Source organism: Alosa alosa, chromosome 7 (assembly GCF_017589495.1).
Source record: "Alosa alosa isolate M-15738 ecotype Scorff River chromosome 7, AALO_Geno_1.1, whole genome shotgun sequence".
Taxonomy (NCBI): domain Eukaryota; kingdom Metazoa; phylum Chordata; class Actinopteri; order Clupeiformes; family Clupeidae; genus Alosa; species Alosa alosa.
In genome coordinates this window covers 34,959,896-34,980,747 of record NC_063195.1, presented here as the reverse complement: position 1 = coordinate 34,980,747, position 20,852 = coordinate 34,959,896, and the positions used below count along the sequence as shown (strand labels likewise).

Here is a 20,852-nt window from a genome sequence, read left to right as displayed (position 1 = left end):
TCATGTTTTGTACTAGTTTATTAAACCCGTTATGAAGTGATGATTAAAATATGGATCAAACATTAAACCTGTGGAATCTACCCTCTCAACTGTCTCCGTTGTCTTTTTTCATCTACAAATTGTTGCCGGTCCTCTTCAGATTGACCAACGTCAGCGTTGGGACCTGGCATAGTTCGCCCCCTTGTGTCCATCTCGTGATGAGCTGAAGTGCTGGGCTCTCTTGCCCCGGCGCAGCGCGGTCACCTGGGCCACTCAGGTGTGCCAGTCCGCCCTCAGGTCAGCAGCTCTCCCTGCGCACTAGGCCCTCGCCGCTCCTGTTGTGGCAGCTAAAGCTGAATTATTCAGAGCCCCGGGCCATATCAATGTCTCGTGCTCTCTCTCTCTCTCTCCCCTCTTCATCCCTCTCTCCTTGTGTCGTTGATATGAAGCGATAACAGAGGACTGAAAAGGCTCATTACTGGGAGAGAGAGACTAAGAGAGCTGGAGCATTATCCACTAATTGAGCATACCTACATCAGTGTCATCACTGGGGGAAAGAGCACACAGGAGTTAGAGCAGACGTGGCTTTACGAGGCACAGGTAAGAGCTCTCTTTACTAACTCTTTATCTTTGGTGCCAATACAGAAGCTATTACTAGCCATTGTGTTTTTGTTTCACTTTTCATTCTAAGAAATTAAAATTTGTTCACTTAATATTTCAATGGATAATACAATTCTGTAGACATGTAGTGATTGTCTTTGCTCTTTTTAGTTTGTGGTCCCACCAAGTGACCACTATGTCTGGAGCAAACAGTGACCATCTGCACCGGTCCACTCTCACGGTCTACACTGTAAGTTTGAAATGCTGAGGGCAGATAGGTGGAAAAAGGAACAAATTGGACACAGTGTAGAAATTATTTTCCTTGTTTTCCAACATACTGGGTACATTTAGTGCTAAGGGGGCACCCAGTTAATCTAACTAGTGAATAGGGTCATTTAGTGCTAAGGGGGTACCCAGTTCATCTAACTAGTGAATAGGGTCATTTAGTGCTAAGGGGGTACCCAGTTCATCTAATTAGTGAATAGGGTAATTTAGTGCTAAGGGGGTACCCAGTTCATCTAATTAGTGAATAGGGTCATTTAGTGCTGAGGGGGTACCCAGTTCATCTAACTAGTGAATAGGGTCATTTAGTGCTAAGCAGTGTTGTGCACAATTCGAATTGTAATTCTGCTTCCTGTTTGCTACCTCAATTAAAATGCAAGTGAAATTCAAGAATTGAATTGAAATTTAAGAGCCAGTTTCAATTTAATTCTGGAATTTTGCACAAGCCTGGTGCTAAGGGGGGTACCCAGTTTATCTAACACTAGCAAATAGGTTCACGCTCCTGCCCACTGCATTATATAGTGCAATAGCAGTTCTTCCAGGCGTGCATTAACAATGTCAGATTGTCCATTGTAGGTCAGTGTGGAATTAAAATGAGTTTGAAGCCTTTATTTTAAGGTAAAATAACTTTGTGTTGCTTTAACTCTGTCTTTGTTAGCCGGTTGGGGAATAAAATACTTGTTTCCATCCCTCTATCAATCTCCATACTTGGTGCAGGGATTTTGTAACTGAAGGTTGAATGTTTTTTGTTTTCAGAATCTGATGGAACATTTCAACCCTGGCCTACAGAAACTGGTCACCTTAGGAAACAGCTATGTCAAAGCATTTCAATGTGAGTACTTTTAAACCTGAAGTTAAAATGAATATCATCTTAGTCTTGTAGATGTGCATTATTAGATGGAGTATTTGTATGGCTTCACACACACATGCTCTTGTACAGTATGTACTCACCTGTTCCTCTAGATCATCTGTAAAGTGATGCTGAGGGTGTGGGGTATTCTGGCTCACACAGGGTTTAATTTATCATACTAGAGTAACCAAGCGTGTTTGTCCCATCACATGATTTAACTCTTATTGTGTGTGTGTGTGTGTGTGTGTGTGTGTGTGTGTGTGTGTGTGTGTGAGTGTGTTCATCTCTTTGGCAGCTCTTGCAGTGACCAGTGAAGCCTACTTTAGCGCTGTCGCTAAAATGGGAGAGCAGGCTCTTCATACATCTTCATCTCGCTCACTGGGTAAGATTGTGTGTGTGTGTGTGTGTGTGTGTGCATCATAAGGTTATGATGTTCACGGGCCATCTATCCCAAACTGTGATGCTCTTAACTCTGTTATTCATGCCTAGAGTTTTGGCACTTTGAAAGCAAGGCTGTCCCCTAAATAACTGAAGATGAAAGTGAACTTAACAGTCTTTCTCTCACTGAAGGTCTTGGCCTGCTGCCAAGACAATAAGGATCCTTCCACCCTACGTCTGAAGCATTTTGATTGTCTGTCCATCTGAGAATTTGTGCCGCCCGGAGAAATACCCACATTTCTGTCGTCTGTGAAAATAAAAAATCAAGGATGCTGTTGGAAGTTAGGGCTAGAAAACTCAGTCTGTCAAATCATGCTGCCAATAGCCAGTGAGTTGCCACTCTGTCATAAGCTCACTGGGCAGCCTTTTAATAAATAATACAAAGTAATACAAAGTTCAGAACTTAAAAAAAAAAAAAGGTGAACTTTGGTTGTTGGAAGTGCAAACCCTCGGTATGTGTAATGGCATCTGGACGTCACCTGTTTGGTATGGCTTTAGTCCAGCTCAGGTGACCGTGGGTGTGCGCTGAGCCTCTGAATAATTCACAGGCGGAGTATTCCATGTGCGCTCCGCTCATTAGTCACCACAACGGCCTAGCTCAGACCTCCCGCACGTTTCCATCACACACACACACACACACACACACACTGACAAGGCCAGGGGGAGGCCATCTATGGTTACCGCCATCTCAATATGGAAAAGTCTTTAGGAGGAGCGTCCATTGTCTCTGATGTAAACTACCTTTTCATTAGCAAGTTATTTCTACATATATTTATTTATACATATATTTCTAGCACAGTTCTTAAGACTTTTATTTAGGACTGATTACCTAAATAATCATAACTCATGTCCTCTGTTTCTCCCCTTCTTCCTCATCAGTGGGTTAAGAAACAGACACCATACAGTTTTATTTACAGTAATTTCCTGTGTATTAGCTGCATCATAAGCCACAGGACAGTGTTTATGTAAGTTAAAAGAAACAAAACCATATTAATAGCATATTAACTGCCCCCGTCTATTATCCTCTTAGTTGAATTAATTTTGCCGCGGCTAATAGTTGGGAAATGACGTAATGGGACATATATCTTCTGTACAGCACAGCTCATGTGTATGTAGTGTATGGTTTAAGAGTGCACTGTATTCCGCTTGCCTACCAGTACTGGCATCGTTTGGGGTCATTACCGGTTTGGCGAGCGCAGGGTTGACCTGTTAATGCCTTGGGTGCTCTGCAGGTGACGTGCTGGTCCAGATCTCTGAGACTCTGCGCAGACTGACTGCTGAAATCGAGGGAGTGGTGAGTGCATCTGCACCTCGTCCTGCAGTACGTTTGTCAGTGCAATCATTGGCAGGGTGTAGCTGATCTGGCCCATTGCTTTCTCCCACTCAGTTCCAGTGGTTCCATATTGAAGTGCTGCAGGCGATGGACAAGAATGTGAAGCTGGATGAGGAGTACATTGATGTAAGTGGCTTCACGGCGCATTGTGTGGCCTTTTAACTTCCTAAGCTGATTAAGAGCACTGTGTCCTGGGCTGTCCGCCGGTCAGAGAGCAAATGACTCCAGGACAATACTCCACTCATACATGGTAGCCTGCCTGTGGTATGTGCTAGTGTCCTCAATGAAGGCAGCAATGGGTTAAACATTTTTACACCGCAGACTTGCTTTTAAATCCAGTATATGTGTACAGTATATGATACATACTGTACATACATACGTACATACACACAGGGTGCGATTTGTGTAAAAACCAGAGGGGGGGATGATTTTGAATAAGTTTGTAAACCCCCCAAAAAAAAAATGTCATGGCTAATAATACCTTATATTATTTTTGCCACCTTTGTAACATTTTAGTTTACCGTGGTGTATGACTTTAAACAGCGAGGGTGCTTGGTATGATGATCAGCTCCTCTAATGCAGGGTAGGACTACGTTTTGACAAGCATACAAATTCACCTTGTTCTTGCCCCATCTGAAATGACTTCTCTACTTTTGCTGCCTCCATCCTTTCTGTATTTGTTGTGTAAAAAAACGTTGTATATGATGGCACTGAAGTCTTAAGTTAGTGAATTGGCTAACAGTGTTAGTTGGTAACCAAATAGCCTACACATTGCGTTACACGCTGCGTAGGCTACGTGCATTCTCTCTCCCGCTGATTTGCGTTCAGTAGCCAAGTGCGTAATATTGCAAAAGTTGAAAAAATAAATGTGTTTATTGTAGCCTACAGAAAATAAATAGCCTATCATACTGTCAGTTAATTGCCTACAGTGCAGTGAAGAGTTTGGAGAGTAAAGTTATAGGGCAACTTGGAAGTTTTATGAAAATAATTTACGAACCAGAACATAAAGACCATGAAGCTTCTTTTTCTTGCAGCTGTTAAAACACCCGCTATAGTTTAAATACCCACCAACATTCGTTTTTGCAGTACAGATTATTTCTAAAAGTTATTTGTCTACTACTGGCTGATTTATCAAACTAGTGCTTTCTCGTTCGTCCTCCGCAAACTACAGGTGTTTCGGTAGAGAGCCATTGAATAAGCGATGCCAAGCAATTTCTGTAACACTTTTTGTGACATTCAGCAAATATCTCCTCATTTAATGTAGGTTCCTTCGGACAATAGGCCTACGTTCTACTCTACGTGCAGTTGTCCTCCATCTCAGTTGCATCAGTTTTCTAATTTTGAAGGTTCTAAAACATTATTACGCTTTACTGAATCCTTCTCGTTTTCTTTCATTTGTCCAGCTAACTTTTCCATTGAACCTAGCCATTTATGATGGATTACACACTCGACATTCTGAAATGTCCTGCACGATCAAGGCCAAATTAAGTTATCACGCAGCCACTGTGTCAGCAGCATCAGTGCTGACGGTGACGGTGCGTTTCTGATGTCAGATTATTATGTAGGCTAGCCTACTAGACTGTTCTCACGTTGCAGCGCTTTACTTATATGAAGTAGCATTAATCAATATGAGGGGCAGAGGGGGATAAATGTTGTCCCCCCGACGATAAAAATAATTTAGCAGAGGTAGGAATAGGAAAACCAGAGGGGGGGGGAATCCTCACCATCCCCCCCTACAAATCGCACCCTGCATACAAATACACATACAAATACTATACACATACACATACATACATACAGCCTTAGTGTGTGCGCTATAAGTCCTTCAGCTTCTGCAGTGGGGTGGTGTGTTTGTGACAGTGGGTGACTGACAGCTGTGACCCAGAGGAGAGTGCAAAGCACGAGGACTATGTGTTTGAGGAGTGAAGAACATATATAGCTTTAGGGGGAGAGTGTTATATATGTAGTGTGGACAGGAAATGTTTATCTAAGCGTGTGTGTGTGTGTGTGTGTGTGTGTGTGTGTCCAACAGGGCAGCAGAAGGGTGTATGAGCTTGAAGTGAGGAACCAGGCCGCAGCTCTGGAGAGACAGTTAAGAAGAGGAGCTTTCAGAGACTCGCTGGTGAATGTCAACCCAGTACTACATAGACATTTATCTTTGACCTCTGCTGACAGTGTGATCACTTAAAATCCCTCATCTTCAAAAAACTCACAGCTCCTCAGAGAATATATCCTCTCATAGCACTTACAAACTAGCCTTGCTAATTCTAGCATTTCCAACTAGAACACTTGACTGTATAAAAACAGCACTCAATGATGCACTTGTTCTTATTGTACTCTACCTTTTAAATTGTTCTAGAATTGTTGGGAGAATTGTTTTAAAAAGCTTTAAACTGTTTACCATGTTGTAAGTTGTTTGCGTCAGCCAAATGTAATGTATAAGTACGTATAAGTATAAGTATATATACTCTTTTGATCCCGTGAGAGAAATTTGGTCTCTGCATTTATCCCAATCCGTGAATTAGTGTAACACACTCAGCACACAGTGAGGTGAAGCACACACTAATCCCGGCGCAGTGAGCTGCCTACAACAACAGCGGTGCTCGAGGAGCAGTGAGGGTTAGGTGCCTTGCTCAAGGGCACTTCAGTCGTACCTACTGGTCAGGGTTTGAACCGGCAACCCTCCGGTTGCAAGTCTGAAGCGCTAACCAGTAGGCCACGACTGCCCCATAAATTCAATTGCCTTGCCACAATCTATGGAACTTACAGACAACATTACATTATTAAATTAGTAATGTCATTAAATTATTAAATTAGTAATGTCATGTAATGTAAAAATGTTTGCAATTCTTGAGCCACACCAGACGTTTGACTAGTAGTTTCCTTGCCCTGCCTATAATGAGGTCACTAATTCTGCTTACATTAGCTTAGTTGGGAAGCTCTTGTAGTATTACTACAGCACTGAAAGGCCTGTGTGTGTGTGTGTGTGTGTGTGTGTGTCTGTCTGTCTGTCTGTGTGTCTGTGTGTCTGCTTTGTGTGTGTGTGTGTGTGTGTGTCTCTGCTTTGTGTGTGTGTGTGTGTGTGTGTGGTTCAGGAGAGCAGTGAGTACATGCAGTATCTGAGACAGAGTAACCATGAGATCCTGAAAGAGGAGGAGAGACGCTACCGCTTCCTGGCAGAGAAACACTGCGGCCTCACGCAGTCCCTGCTCTTCCTCATCAACAAGGTAGAAAACACACACACACACACACACACACACACACACACACACACACACACACACAAAACACACACACACACAAACACACACACACACAGGGATATAGAGATCTGAAACGCCTGTTTAGAGACACAAAGTTTAAGGTGTGTCCAGTCCACATTCTCTAATTTAACGCCGTGGTTTTGTGACCAGAGGCCAGGCGCATTGTTCAAAAGGGTTGTTTCTTAATCAGTCATGGGTGTGTTTTGGCCGTAACTTCCTTTAAACCAATGAGAGTGACACTTGTTCACTTTAACAGCAAGCAATTTTGACAGTCAGTACATTTGAAGGAATCTGTTTGCACACAAGACCGTGTACACAACATTCCCCCAAACTTTGCTTTATTAAAACCTGTGTGTGACTAGCAGAGTATAGCCTACATGCATCTATTATTTGAACTCATAGGCAAAGTGAAACTAACTTCACTCTGGTCACATCTTGTGACAGTGCGTCTTTAGCTGTGCTTTTGCGCCTTTCACTTTAGACCAGGTTTTTCTTGGTCAGTGGCGTAATGATTTTTAGAGGGTGTGTAAGATATCGATTTTTGGATCAGGCACCAGACAACACCTATTTCTTTAATTGACACACCTGTGGGCGCCATGTCCAATTCAAGTGGAGTGCATGGCGAAAACTTCATCACTGAATTGGGTGTAAGATAAGAACAAGCCTTGCGTCGCGCTTGGCGCCAGGAGGAATAGGATAGGGCCTACACACACACACACACACACACACACACACACACACTCATACCTCACATTCACTCAGAGCAGCAGTGTCTTCTCTACCTTTATAGTCCAGAACAATTTGTTCAACACACTTTATTCAGGAACATTCTTACTAGGAATGGCTGAGCATAACCTGAACGTGCCGCCTGTTTCAGACAGGTGCCTCACTGCACCAGAAAGGTGAGGGCTGGAAAGAGAAGGTCAATGAGAGCAGATCAGCCAGACCACGGACCCCCACACCCCTCGACCAAGAGGCCCAGGTGAGAAGAGGAGGGGGAAGAGATGATGAGCAGTGACTTCCATCATAATGAATACAATTCCTCATACACTACAGCATTTGCAGTGAGACACACTGCTCCACTACTGTCAGTGGAGATTCAAATAAATGGTTCTATTACTGGACAGCAAAAGCATCTCACTCCCTGGCAGTCTTAAGGACATGACACGTGTTTGTTTGTCTTCTGTTGTGCTTAGCTGAGGAGCTCTCTGACAATGCTGCTGCAGACTGGGGAAAGAGAGGAGGATAGAGTTGGACGAGAGCAGCAGCCTTTGGGAAGAGTGCCATCCAGGGGTAGGAGGAATGCATTGCACTACTGATGCCGTAGAGTCAAGCATGTATAGAGCCTGAGAAGAAATGATCGTCAGTGTGTTCATTTTTTAAGGTTTTGTTTCATGATTCACAATCACTCACCATCTCAGTGAAGGCGTGAGAAGTAAAAAAATGTTTGGAATGATGACCTGGAGATAACATAAGTCTATATATGGACTCTTTCTCCATTACTAATGATTCTCATGACACTCATATCTATGACATGTGTTCTGTATTATCTTTAGGGTGTGGTGCTCTTACATAACCAGTTATATACACAGATTACTGTCCTTTCTTTTGATCCCTCTCCCCATCTCTTTCTCTCTCTCTCTCCCACTCTCTCTATCTGTCTCTCCCTCTCTCTCTCTCTCCTTCTCTATCTCCCCCTCTCTCTCTCTTTTTCTCTCTCTCTCACTCTATCTCTTTTTCTCTCCCTCTCTTTCTCTATCTCTCTCTCCCCCTCCCTCTCTCTTTCCCTCCCTCTCTCTCTCCTCTCTCTCTCTCCTTCTCTCTCTCCCCCTCTCTCTCTCTCCTCTCCCCCCTCTCTCCCCCTCTCTCTCCCTCCCTCTCTCTATTTCTCTCTTTCTCCCCCTCTCCCTCTCCCTCTCTCTCTCTCTCTCTCTCTCCCCCAGCTCCGGCCCAGTCGTTCCCGCTCCAGCTCTGTGGGGGAGTCTCTGGGTCTGAGTGGGGGTCGGCCCATGCGGACGCTCCTCGCCCATCCCGCCTCCTCCAACCCTGTGCTCCTGCCCTTCTCCTGCGGCGACACCATCACCGTGCTGCTGCCCGAGCCCCGTAACGGCTGGCTGTACGGCCGTCTGGACAGCAGCCTGCGGTGAGCACCACTGGCCCTTCACCGGCCCCGATAAGAGTCGGCCGCCTCAGGGCACCTCAGTCATTCACAGCTCAGGCAGCCTGGCACAGTGTCAGGGTGTTTACGGCATGCACCCTCCCTCTCTGCCACAAGGTTATTGCTGACAGAGACGTTTGTTTTGCACTAGGTCCCTGTCACTCAACTGCATCAAATTGCTGACTTAGATGTTAGGAATTTGATTGAACACATATACTCATAAAAGGCACACAGTATACTTGGGAAGATATATTTTTGATAAGTGCCCTACCCCATATTAAATGTTAATTCTGAGAGACTTTCTGCATTTCAGTCTATTTGGCTACCTGGTGGCTAGAGGGGGAATCTTTCCAGTGAGGTGTACTGCGGTGTTGTTGTGTGTGGTGTGTTGAGGTGTTGTTATGTGTGGTGTACTGAGGTGTTGTTGTGTGTGGTGTATTGAGGTGTCGTTGTGTATTAAGGTGTTGTGTGTGGTGTTTTGAGGTGTCGTTGTGTATTGAGGTGTTGTTGTGTGTGGTGTATTGAGGTGTTGTTGTGTATTAAGGTGTTGTGTGTGGTGTATTGAGGTGTCGTTGTGTATTGAGGTGTTGTTATGTGTGGTGTATTGAGGTGTCGTTGTTTATTGAGGTGTTGTTGTGTATTGAGGTGTCGCTGTGTTGCTGTGTGTGCTTGGTCCTCCTCGTGTGCAGGCAGGGCTGGTTCCCCGCTGGCTATGTGGCTCCCCTGGAGGACTTCCTCCAGCCTTCAGGCTCTGGGTGAGAAAACTACAACCTGAAGCTATGTAGTCAACACTGATAGTACAGTCAGCTCAACTGACTCTACACATCAGTCAGTTCCACTATTGCTTTGGCTTGAGTTCATCTTCCCTCTGTGACCTCTTGACCTTTCTATCTGCAGTGGGGCCTCTATTCGAAGCCACAGCATGAACAATATATTTGAAACGGCTGACCAGTCAGACAAAGTCAACGCCAGAAGCGAAATCCCACCCCCGACTACTCCTGTCCGAAGGAGCTCAGTTGACATTCGCTCGGTCTCTCCCCTTCCTGAGTTCTCATATGAAAGCAAAACCAATCAGAAAAGCTACAGTGAAATCCCGCCCCCTGTCACTCCACTTCGGAGGGCATCTGTGGACGTCCGGTCAGTCTCTCCTTTGCCTGATAGGAGGGCCGAGTCTCATTTTGACAGCAAACCAAACATCAAAGGCTTTGATGTCACACTCCCAGCCCCACCTCCTCCTCCTCCTCCTCCGCCTCCTCCCCCTAAGACACCAATGGAGCTGAAACCTCCCGTCTCTCCACTCCCTGAGAGGAAAACGGACTCCAGCTCTGGGGTTAGCATTGGCCAGCTTCATCTGTACTGTAGTCTATATAATGTGTTGCTTATAGAATGTTTTATTTTAATCAATGTATTAATAATATTTTTGAACAATAATGAAGTATTGATATATCAACTTCTATCACTGTATATAGTGCACTGAGTAAAAGGTATGTGTGTGACTGTGTGTCACATTCCATATTTCAGAGATCTACTCCTCATGGGACGTTACCAGAAAACCCACTCTTCCCAAGGTGACGCAGCTCTTGGTTTGTCCATACGGTTAACAGGTGTTAGCAGGTGCATGTGTGCTTGTGCCTTTCCCCTCACTTAACTTTTCTTTATTGGGTTCTCATAGGGGCACCAACCCATTTGCCACAGTGAAGCTTCGCCCAACCACCACCAATGACAGATCTGCCCCACGGATTCAATGAATCTAGAAAAAACCTGCAATGGTTAGGTGCAATGACCCAAAGTGAGATAAATTTCACTTCTTTGGAAGTGATATGAGGAGCACCTTGTAAGTGATGAAATTAAATATTTAACATTGCCTTTAGTATATGAAATGTACGTTTATGTAGGTGTGCTGTTGAAAGTGTTCTTAGGTCTTGAACGTTTGGTGGGTTTCTATTTGACTGCTACTTTAAAGTAGACTTTTTGAAAAATTTCTTTCAAATTTCACTAACAATGACGTTAATGATGCAATTGTAAATTGTGTGTCCTAAGATGCCCTGGTGATTTTTGCCCATGTGGAGACAATATAACTCACAAATCATTAAAACAACCAGGCCATTAAAATAAATGTATTCAATCAGTGTACTCAAGACATTGTTTTATTTCTCATTGGGATCATTCCCCTCTTCATAACTGAAGCTCATTGTCATCATTTTCATGTTTTATTGGCATATTTAATCATATTTTATCGCTCAGCAGGGGGATGGGGAGGTGGGGGGTATGCAAGTCATGGCAGAGAGAGAGGGGGGAGGGGGGGGAGGCCAGAGAATGACTACTGTCTGTGATAAGACTACGATAGGTAGACTCAGGTTCAGGTGAGCAAAAGTGAAATCATAGTGTACTTTAAATAAAAGACGACGTCGACACGCACAGTGTGTTTGTATAAAAAGGGGGATGGAATAAATAGAGAGGTTTGTTGGTGGTTGCTGCCTCTCTGTCGCCCCCTGCTGAAGCTCTCTGGTGGTGGCTCTCTCGCCAGACCAGGAGGCCTAGAGGGGAGGACAGGGGTCAGGTGGGGGGAGAGACGCGGGGTCAAGGAGAGGGAGAGGAGAGGTAGCCAGTGGGGGCGGCCAGGGATATGCCTGTTACTCGTGTACCAGGGCTTCGAACTCTGGAAGAAAAAAAGACAACATAAAATAAAGATGAGTTCACTATTTGGAAGTTATCTCAGAAAGACACAACTGGAATGTGAGTGTGTGCATTTATATGGAGGATTAATGTAATGTTTGCCATTGTGGGAGTGCGTTAATGACTCCATTACATTGCATGTACATGTGAATCACTAAGAGGAAGTGTGCCTCTATAGCAGTTGTGTACATAGAGACGCACACGTGGAACGGGTGTCTCAGTCTCACCATCAATGCCGATTTTTCCATCTCCATCCTTGTCGGCAGCTGACAGGAATGTTTTGGTCTCCGCATCGGACAGATCTCTTCCCTCTGAGGAGAAGCCCTTCAGCACAAACCTGGAACACAACCATGGCAAGTTAGGGCTTCACATTGCCCTCTTTAGCACTGTCATCCCTGACCAACCTGGCAACCCCCTCAGAGGCTTGGCACTGCCACTGACAGACAGTTCTTCCTGGTGATAAATGCAGCCTATAGAGGCTAATACCCGCGGCTGCGGGCCAGATTGACTGTGTGTGTCAAGCTGAAATGCCTCCACGGTGAGGTGATCAATATTTATCTCCTGCCAGTGGCGCCCATATCGCTCAGTGCCCTTGGAGGGCTGATGGGAAAATTGCATAAAAGTACGGAGAGAAGGCAGCTCTAAAATTGATTCAGCAGGACTGCACTCTGTATAAGTATAGCTCTGACCTCCCTACCAAATAGAGTGTGTCCAAGCAAAAGGCGTCAGCGCCCGTGGTTCATGAGTCTGTGTCCAGTTTGGGTGCGACCGTCACAACACTGCTTCAGTGTACCGCGGGGGTTTGTGTGTGTGTGCATGTGTGTGCATTTATACAGAGGATTAATATAATGTTTGCCGTTGTGGGAGTGCATTAATGACTCCATTACATTGCATGTACAGAAACTCCTAATGCCATCAAACTGGATGTTTCGAAGGGTTGGTTCTAATCTAATCAGTTGGGTATGTTCTTTATTAATTTGTGTGTGGTTACTGAATGAGAGTACGGGATGCTTGTTGTTAAAATGGTGAATATGTACAGCAAGTGCAGGATTGTTCAGTGGTAAAGAGTAATCACACGTTTACATGTGTTAATTGTATTGCCATGTATTAGTGTGCTAGGTTTGTGTGTTTTCATCTGTTGTTTCTTACTTGAGCTCCTCCTCTTCAATGTAGCCACTCTCATCAACATCCAGCACCTTGAAGACCTGCTTGACGTTATCAGCAGACATGGCCTTCAGGCCCACCATGTCAAAGAACTTCCTGTAGTCAAAGGACTCTGCCGCTGTTCAGGGTAGAGAGAAGATATTAATCACACATCCAGTACATTACACATGAATACACACTCAGTAGTAAACTGACACATGTCACATACTTGAGAAAAAAAATGAAATTTAAATCATGAAATCTTTCATAAGCTGATCACAGTTTCAAGCAGAAAAGAGCACTTTTACCCTTGAATGCATCAAGAGCCTTCTTGATATCATCTTCTTTCAAAAAGTCTTTCATCGCCATCTTGGCACCTAAAAAACAAGGAAATAAGAAAGTGAAAGCTATTTAAAGATGATGGTGAACTAGGCAGCATCCAGTAACATTTACATTTTTTTCAGGAATAGACATTTGTCACAGAGCTATTATATACTGAACGATTGCATATACTAAATATATATCAACACTTGGCAAAATATTCAGGCTTGTGCTAGGATGCTATGTTAAATTGAACATTAGTATTTACTTGAGAGTTCTTCATGCTTGTGCCAGAGAAATGCCATGCATAGATGCCCTTGAGTGTGCACACACATTTAGAAACAGTGGTACCTCATCCAACTGAGAAGTGTTTGCCAACTTCATTTGATTTGTTTTTCTCTCCTGTTCAGCCCGTGAACTATTTGCTGGGATTGATTTCAGGTGGCTGTCCTTTCTCTATTTACATTTCACACATACTTCTCCTTCATGCGTCATGCTTTTCTTTCACTGTCCCTGTGGCTCCTCTTCGCATGTCCAGCCTGGTCTTTGTGGCTCCTATCAATATCCCTAATGCTGTAAAACATTTGCTTACAAACCACTGGCGAGCTATGATCGGCCTCTAACACTCTCACTAGATCTTTCACTGATGATGTCTAGTCTGTTTTTGTCTGTGGTGCCTTCACACCTGCCAAAGCATCTCTGCAGGATCCCATTGGCACCCCACTACTGCTGAGTGATGGATGGACTAGTGACTGGTTGTAAGTACTGTATGCACACAGACACCAAACATTGCTGCTCAAAACGGTCAGTTTACTGCACATCTATATATATAAATCTATATATTATATTACTGTATTAAAGCATGTAAGCTTAAGATTATGAGCAGATATCTGATTCATTCTGGTAGACCTCCTGTCAACACAAGTACGACATTGGAAGGTGCAATATATCTTTATGCATGTTGTCCTAACTCAATGAATAGAGCCATTGTAAAGGCACCTTGTCGTAATTGTCATACAGCAAAGTACCTCCCTGTCAGATCCTCAGTAATTCAAGAATCAGCAGGAGTAAACCCATCCAATTCCACTGGCACCGTTACACCAACAATCATGAGTGGCTGGGCGCGGGCCTGGGATACTGGACACGGCCGTTACTTCAATTACTCTTATCTGCACTGACGGCTTCTAGCGTAACCCTGAGAGCTGCCGTCTCCTTCCTGTCCGGCGTTCTTATTTGTTGGTTCCAGTGTTCCTTTGCCTCGGGTCCCTTTGAACAACTGAGAGCCGAAGCCAAACACTGCTGCCGGTGCCTCGGGTTACTCATAAGATGTCTTCACTATGCCACACGGTTATTTTGGTATAAAAACAAGGCCACGGTCATTTGAAGAGCACGGTCATGAATAAATTAGGCCAATCTGTCTGAAACTTAAGTGACCACAGGAAAACATGCTCCTTCTAAGTTCATTGAATTGCAGCTGCTAAGATTGCTGTTGTCTTTCCTATACAGTACATCTTTCCTATCCAGTGTTTGTGAAGCTGAAACCACAGTACAAAGACACCTTAGTCTGGTATTTAATGTCTGAGCTACTTCAGCACAAAAACACTTCAGCATAAACATCATGTGTGTGTGTGTGGGTGTGTGTGTTTAAGAGAGAGAGAGAGTTTCAAAGAAAGTGTGTGTCAAAGAAGTGTGTGTGTGGAGTGAAGTTCCTAGAGTATGAGTGGTGGGTTGGGCAGAAAAAAGATCTCTGGAGAATGTGTTATGCTGCACGAGGAACTCTATCCCTCTGTCTGGATGTATGTGTGTGTGTGCATGCACGCATATGTGTGTGTGAATGTGTCTTGCATATGTATGTGCACACGTAAACCAAGGCTGAGATCACAGAGGATAAACTTTCATGACATTTGGAGTCCCTTGGCAATACAGAGTGGCTATCCTCTCCAGAGAGCGCAGAGTTTGACCTCAACAAACACTTTACTGACTGGGTTATTTAACCTCACATCCAACAACTACTACTGAAGCATCATTAAGAGGAGCATTTATATTGTACATAAAATGACATATTAAAGTGCTTGCATGTTATTATTTTTAAAACATATTATCTCATATTAAATATGCTGTTTAATTTAATGAAGAGAACTATTACTTAATTTTGTATTTGAGCTAATCTATGCTAAATCATATAGGCATACAAAATGGTGTCACTTCCATTAATCCTCACCTAAAATGGGATTGCACTAATCTTCATGATATATATAAGTGATGACAAGAGTAGTTTTGCTGCAAATATATTGTTACATACTGTAGTTCACACTTGTAGGGAATTTGGAAAGAGATCATACATATTTAATGAGATATGTTACAATATCACAGAGTGGAACAATTGGTATAGTATGATTATTGTTATAATTTAAAATTTAAATAAATTACTGATTCAGTATATTCAATTCTGAAATAAGAATCAAATATCAAATTTAATTCAGCACACCAACCACATATGTTTTGGGTTAAATAAATAAATTAGCTCTGATGTAGTAATGATTTAGGACTGAAGACATCTTGAAGAAATTGTTCATCAATACTACCTCTGATAATTAATAATTCAAATGAAACCAATATTGACATCAGCCAGTGAGAGATTCCATGCAAGTCTGATCATGATATTTTCAGTCATATCCCACACATGACATTTTAAGAAAAAGATTCTTCTACATCCTGACCCTAAATGTCCTCTCAGTTCTGTAGGACCCCCATGCTTGGACCCCTGTCTTACCTGCTTGATGAGGGATGTGGAGAGAGGGAGAGAAAGAGCTGAGGATGGAGAGTGAAGAGAGAGAATGAGACAGAGGTGGGCTGGAGGGGCCACTGTTTCTCTTATATACCCTGGTCCATTTTAGGAGATCTAGAGGGTCCCAGCCCAGGACAGAGGGAAGGTGTGTGTGTGTGTGTGTGTGTGTGTGTGTGTGTGTGTGTGTGTGTGTGTGTGTGTGTGTGTGTGTGTGTGTGTGGCGCCCAGTGTGAAACCACACTCACTGCACTATTAATAATCAGAGCCCAAACTCTCTACTCTCTCTTGCTTGCTCTTTGTTTCCAGATCTGTCCCTCCACCTTGCTGTAGTCATTTTGAACTCTTTTTCATCTTCAGCATTTCAGCATTGGTGTCTTTCATCTTTACCATCCCTCTCTTTTTGTCATATTTTTTTTTTGTGTATTTCTACCCCCTCCCCCCTCATCTCAGGAGCACTCAAATCTGACCCTCCTCAGTTAGCTCACATCCCTTCCTGGGGATGCCTGTGATCACTTGTCATTCCATTGCTTCCTCTTAGTCTATCGGTCTTTCTCTGTATATCTTTTTGTCACTCCCTCCCTCTTCATATCAGTCTTGTCAAACATGCTTTACTGGTGTCGTTTTGTGTTTGCGGTTGAAATGAACTCACAACAAGAACAGCTGAATATAAGTACACTCTTTCGGGGAATAAAGTCCGGTTCCCCATTACCCGCAGCTTCCAAATGCCACACCCTCCTGTGTTCCTGTTTCAATACCAGTCCCATCCCAACGGTGCTGATGGACAGAGTAACTGCTCTAGTCCCATGTATATAACTATTAAAATAGACACACAAAGAAACTGTATAGCAACAGGACAGGCCCATGCAGGCAAACACATCCCAGGATGACTTCCCCTTCATCTATCACATAATAATAATAATAATAATAATAATAATAATAATAATAATAATAAGCCTTTCTCAGACTATAAATTCCCATGTGTTTTGTTCTATGTGCACCTTTACAAGCATTGGCACAGAGTTTCTCGCTCTCTGACCCTCTCTCTCTCTCTCTCTCTCTCTTTCTTTCTCTCTCTTTCTGTCTTTCTCTCTTTTCTATCAACCTCATCTCACAGGGGAACTTGCAGGTTAGTTTGTCTCTCTTTCTGTTAACCAAACTAACAATTGCCTCCTTTTCTTTGAGCTGCTGACAACCAAGGCCACAAGAGAAATTCATTGGTGTGCATGCTGTCACTTGACATTAAGGTGACACATTGAAGTGTTTCTGTCTGTTTGTGTATAGTGTCTCCTCAAATTCACTGGTTGGGAGGGGTCTGTCCTTATGCCCCTAGCCTCCACCTGACACCCACTCACCTCATCACATATGACAGATGGGACTCCATTCCACAGCTTCCCCACTCTGCCCTGTAGTAATGGCGGCCATAAAGTCACCACCAAATCTTAAATACATACAACCCCCTAGGGGTCTAGAAGAATCTTCAGCAACCATTAAAAGTCAGTTTATAGGTAGTCTTAAACTACATTTAGAGAACAGGTACTTTAAAATAGTTATTTTAAATAGCTTTAAAAGTGTACAGTCACCACAATGTGACTATATGTCCGCAGAAATAATTTAGCTTCACTTTTTAATTTCTTCTGGCTGAGAGGCAGCAAACCTCTAGCAGTCCATTTTCACCCACATTTGGCATGGGAGCGAGTATTGGTTTCAAGCCCTGGCACACACACACAAAGAGATATCAAGTTCTCATCCTAAATTTGCCTTCCTTTCGTCTCTGTCTTTTCCTCTTGTCTCTCTCTCGAGTTTCTGCCCAGACACTGTATGTCCTTTGGTATCTACTTATGTCCACAAAACACCCAGGGCCTTGAATATTGATATTATGTTTCCATGACAATCAGGATCATGGCTGTGAATGTCAAGGGAGGATGAAAGATGAAATGATGGAAGGCAGGAGGAGAAAAAGGAGGCAAGTAATCTGATGAACCCTGGAGCTTAGCTAATATAGAGACAGTCTCCTGAGCTGCGTCAGAAGGAGCTTGCCTTTTAAAGAGGCCTCCAAGGCTGTGCAGTTGGTGTCTTGGCACCCTGTGTGGTAGAAATTAAAACTCTGTCCCTATAGGTGTTTAGATATCATTTCTCTGTCTTTCTTAGATCAAACGCAAAGATAATATTTGTTAACTGTCAAGGTGAAAATATAGCGAATAAAAAATAGACCGCAGTCAGAAATAGCAAATCACAGATGAAAATCATAATCCATGACCCAATAGCATGCTGTGATGTACTTTTGAGAAATAATACTTAAGTAGAATAGCTAATACTATTGATCTATTCCTATTTTGTTCAGTGAAGGAAAAGAAGTGAGAATGAGTCAACCTCAATTTCAGCCCAAAGTCTCCTATGAGTTCTAAACACTTGTTCTTTTATGTATATTTCCATACCTTGCTAAAACAGCAATGGTTTAAAGATGATCATTTTGACTGTTTAGAAAGTACAAAATGTACAAAATGACCGCTTACGGTTGGAATAAACTTATGGTGCTTCTAGTGTGAAGTTAGCATTGAGTGGAGCTCATGGAAAGGTAAGAGCTGACAAAGAGGACTTGTCCTCCCTCTGGTCAGTTTCAACTGTACTCCCTGCCCCCTGTGTTCAGTGTGTCCAGGGAGTGCCACACTATCACGCTATTTTCCCCAGTGCCCGATTACATTTCCCTGCCTCAGCACTTTGCTGTGGGCACTCTTGGAGGCAGGCTTTGGAGGAGAAAAGAGGAGAGAGAGAGAGATTAAGGAGAGCAGGAAGAGAGGGAGAGAAAGGGGGAGAGGGAGGACACAGAAGGACATAAATAGCACTGGAAACAGATACGCAAAGCAACCAACAAACATCTATGCAATAACGTCCATGCAATATGGAGAGAGAGACGCACAGAGGACAGAATAGATGGACGTTTGGCATGGACATTACAGTGGACATGAACCACCACAGAGCAGGAAGGACTGAAGGGCAGACATGTTAGTATTGTTAAATGTTTAGGATGATAATAAGCCATATTAATAAAGCACTTGGAGAAGCCTTCCCGAGGTCAGTGGTTTAAATTCCCTAGTTAATGAGATATGAGTAAACATTGGAGTAATACACCATTTTAAAAGCTACCTAAAAACAGAATAGTAAATAATTAAAGTGTGTGTGTGTGTTTGTGTGTGTGTGTGTGTGTGTGTGTGTGTGTGTGTGTGTGTGTGTGTGTGTGTGTGCGTGTGTCTGTGTGTGCGTGCCTGCCTGCCTGCATGTGTGTGTGCGTGTGTGTCTTTATCTGTGTGTGTGTGTGTGTGTGTGAGAGAGAGAGAGACAGGAAGGCTTAAAAGGTTTAGGTAATGCGTAATGCTGCTACTGTTGTAGTGCTACTCCAGCAGGTGTGGGGGATCTCTCCCTGAAACAGGTGCAGAATGGGAGACAGCACACTGGGCAGAAATGGGCCACAGCTGTGTGTGTCTGTGTGTGTGTGTGTCTCTGCATCTGTGTCTCTGACCATGTTATCGCTGCTTTACTCATGATCCTGAAATCAAGGTGAGTTTCCGTCATCGTTTCTTTTTTTGCCATATTAAAAAAGGCTCTTCATTTGTGCAACAACAGCATGATGACACATTCATTAAATAGTACAATAAATAAGCTCATATTTAGTTTAAGTAAAACAGCTTTAAAAATATCCTAAAGTCGACACTTTTTCTCAACTGATTTCTCAAAAGACTTTACTTTAATCATAAATATCCATGATGTGTTCAGTTATCCATGTAACTGAACCCTAATTGGTGTATTTATTTTTCAGACATAAAGTAATTATTTTGAGAGTTACAGGCTTTTGAGGTGGTCTTGTAGAAAGTGTTAAGGACGATTTGAGAGATTTACCAAAGCAATTAATAACAGTAATAGATTTTGTGAACTGCTGCTTTCATGGTATGCCCTGTGTGATATTTGTTCCTACAGTATCAATGTCAGCCTCATCCTTCAACTGTTTTCTATTTTCTTTTTTTAAGTCACTCTATCTCTCCTCAGATTTCTGGAGGGACATGGTGTCAACAATGTGAACATGACCATGTGTATGTTAGCACAGTGTGCCAGCACGTCAGTCAATCCGTATTTTTTTTGCACAGCCATGTGTCCTAATCATGACATTCACACCATTTCTTATTGAAGTGACAAGCTGTAACAGTACACACACACACACACACACACACACACATACATAGAGAGAGAGAGAATTATTTGCACATGTACAAAGTATCATCCTTCACTCTTCACACGATCATGAGTAGAAAAAATCTCACAGCTGCCATGACCTTGGAGTTAAATTCGTCCTGAACAGTAGTGTCGTAAGATTTGCTTGCGTGTGTATTAAGGTCACATTTGCTGCCACTTGCCGCGATTGCTTTGGACATAGCTTTGGTGTATGAAGTCTTGTCTCTTAAAGGTAAGGCTTTATTGTGGGACAAACATAAATATGGAATGTATAAGTATGCCCCCCGCCAACCCTTCCCCAACACACACACACACACACATAAAACCCACATGACATTTCCCTGTCTAAGTGAAGTGCTGCTGAATATTATCTAATATAACAGGACATACTAACAAAAAGACTTGAAAATGATGCCTTGTTTGATCAAACTGTAACTACTGCTGAGTGCCATGTGTTCTTAAATTTCAACTTGCCCTAAAACACCTTGTACACCGAATTTGGTAGTCAAGGAATGACTCCACTGTAACGCCATCTAGTGGAGACATTATGGCACAGCAAACAAAAGGGGGTTCTGAGGGCATGGCCTCCACTTGAGCCCCAGATAAAGACTTTGTTGCGTTGCGTCACGTGTATATTCATCTGTGTGAAGCTTTCACTTGGGTCAGGGGTTCTGCTTACAATCAGCATTCCCTTGGCACTGGTAGAATGTTTGTCTCAAAAAGTTGAAAGTTCAGGGTTAGTTTCATAAACTTGTATATCCAACCCATCCGACCCTCCGACCCACTTCACAGCTTCT

General features: G+C 43.2%; 2 protein-coding genes across 2 annotated transcripts in view; one reads left to right on the top strand and one right to left on the bottom strand.

Moving 5' to 3' along the window:
- Positions 1-772: 772 nt before the first annotated feature.
- Positions 773-10,976, top strand: baiap2l2b (BAR/IMD domain containing adaptor protein 2 like 2b). Its single transcript, XM_048248688.1, has 15 exons — positions 773-829; positions 1,618-1,693; positions 2,007-2,093; positions 3,382-3,443; positions 3,537-3,608; positions 5,515-5,604; positions 6,578-6,709; positions 7,623-7,727; positions 7,942-8,049; positions 8,689-8,888; positions 9,593-9,658; positions 9,801-9,854; positions 9,966-10,233; positions 10,425-10,471; positions 10,576-10,976. Exons 1-15 carry the CDS (start codon positions 776-778, stop codon positions 10,649-10,651), a joined length of 1,497 nt encoding a protein of 498 aa, XP_048104645.1. The 5' UTR covers positions 773-775; the 3' UTR covers positions 10,652-10,976.
- A 58-nt stretch (positions 10,977-11,034) lies between these two features.
- The window catches only part of pvalb7 (parvalbumin 7), a 28,031-nt gene continuing 18,213 nt past the window's right edge, over positions 11,035-20,852 (bottom strand). Inside the window, exons 2-5 of the mRNA XM_048248528.1 lie at positions 13,031-13,099; positions 12,729-12,861; positions 11,807-11,916; positions 11,035-11,562 (exon numbers count right to left, since the gene is read on the bottom strand). Of these exons, the coding sequence (XP_048104485.1) occupies positions 11,537-11,562; positions 11,807-11,916; positions 12,729-12,861; positions 13,031-13,091 (330 nt within the window). The 5' untranslated portion in view covers positions 13,092-13,099 and the 3' untranslated portion in view covers positions 11,035-11,536. The remainder of the gene's footprint in view (positions 11,563-11,806; positions 11,917-12,728; positions 12,862-13,030; positions 13,100-20,852) is intronic.

Excerpts from the sequence above, each read along its gene's own strand:
- baiap2l2b (XM_048248688.1), top strand. The coding sequence starts at position 776 with ATGTCTGGAGCAAACAGTGACCATCTGCACCGGTCCACTCTCACGGTC. Across the intron at positions 3,444-3,536 it reads CTGCTGAAATCGAGGGAGTG|TTCCAGTGGTTCCATATTGA; the intron begins GTGAGTGCATCT and ends TCTCCCACTCAG. Across the intron at positions 6,710-7,622 it reads TGCTCTTCCTCATCAACAAG|ACAGGTGCCTCACTGCACCA; the intron begins GTAGAAAACACA and ends CGCCTGTTTCAG.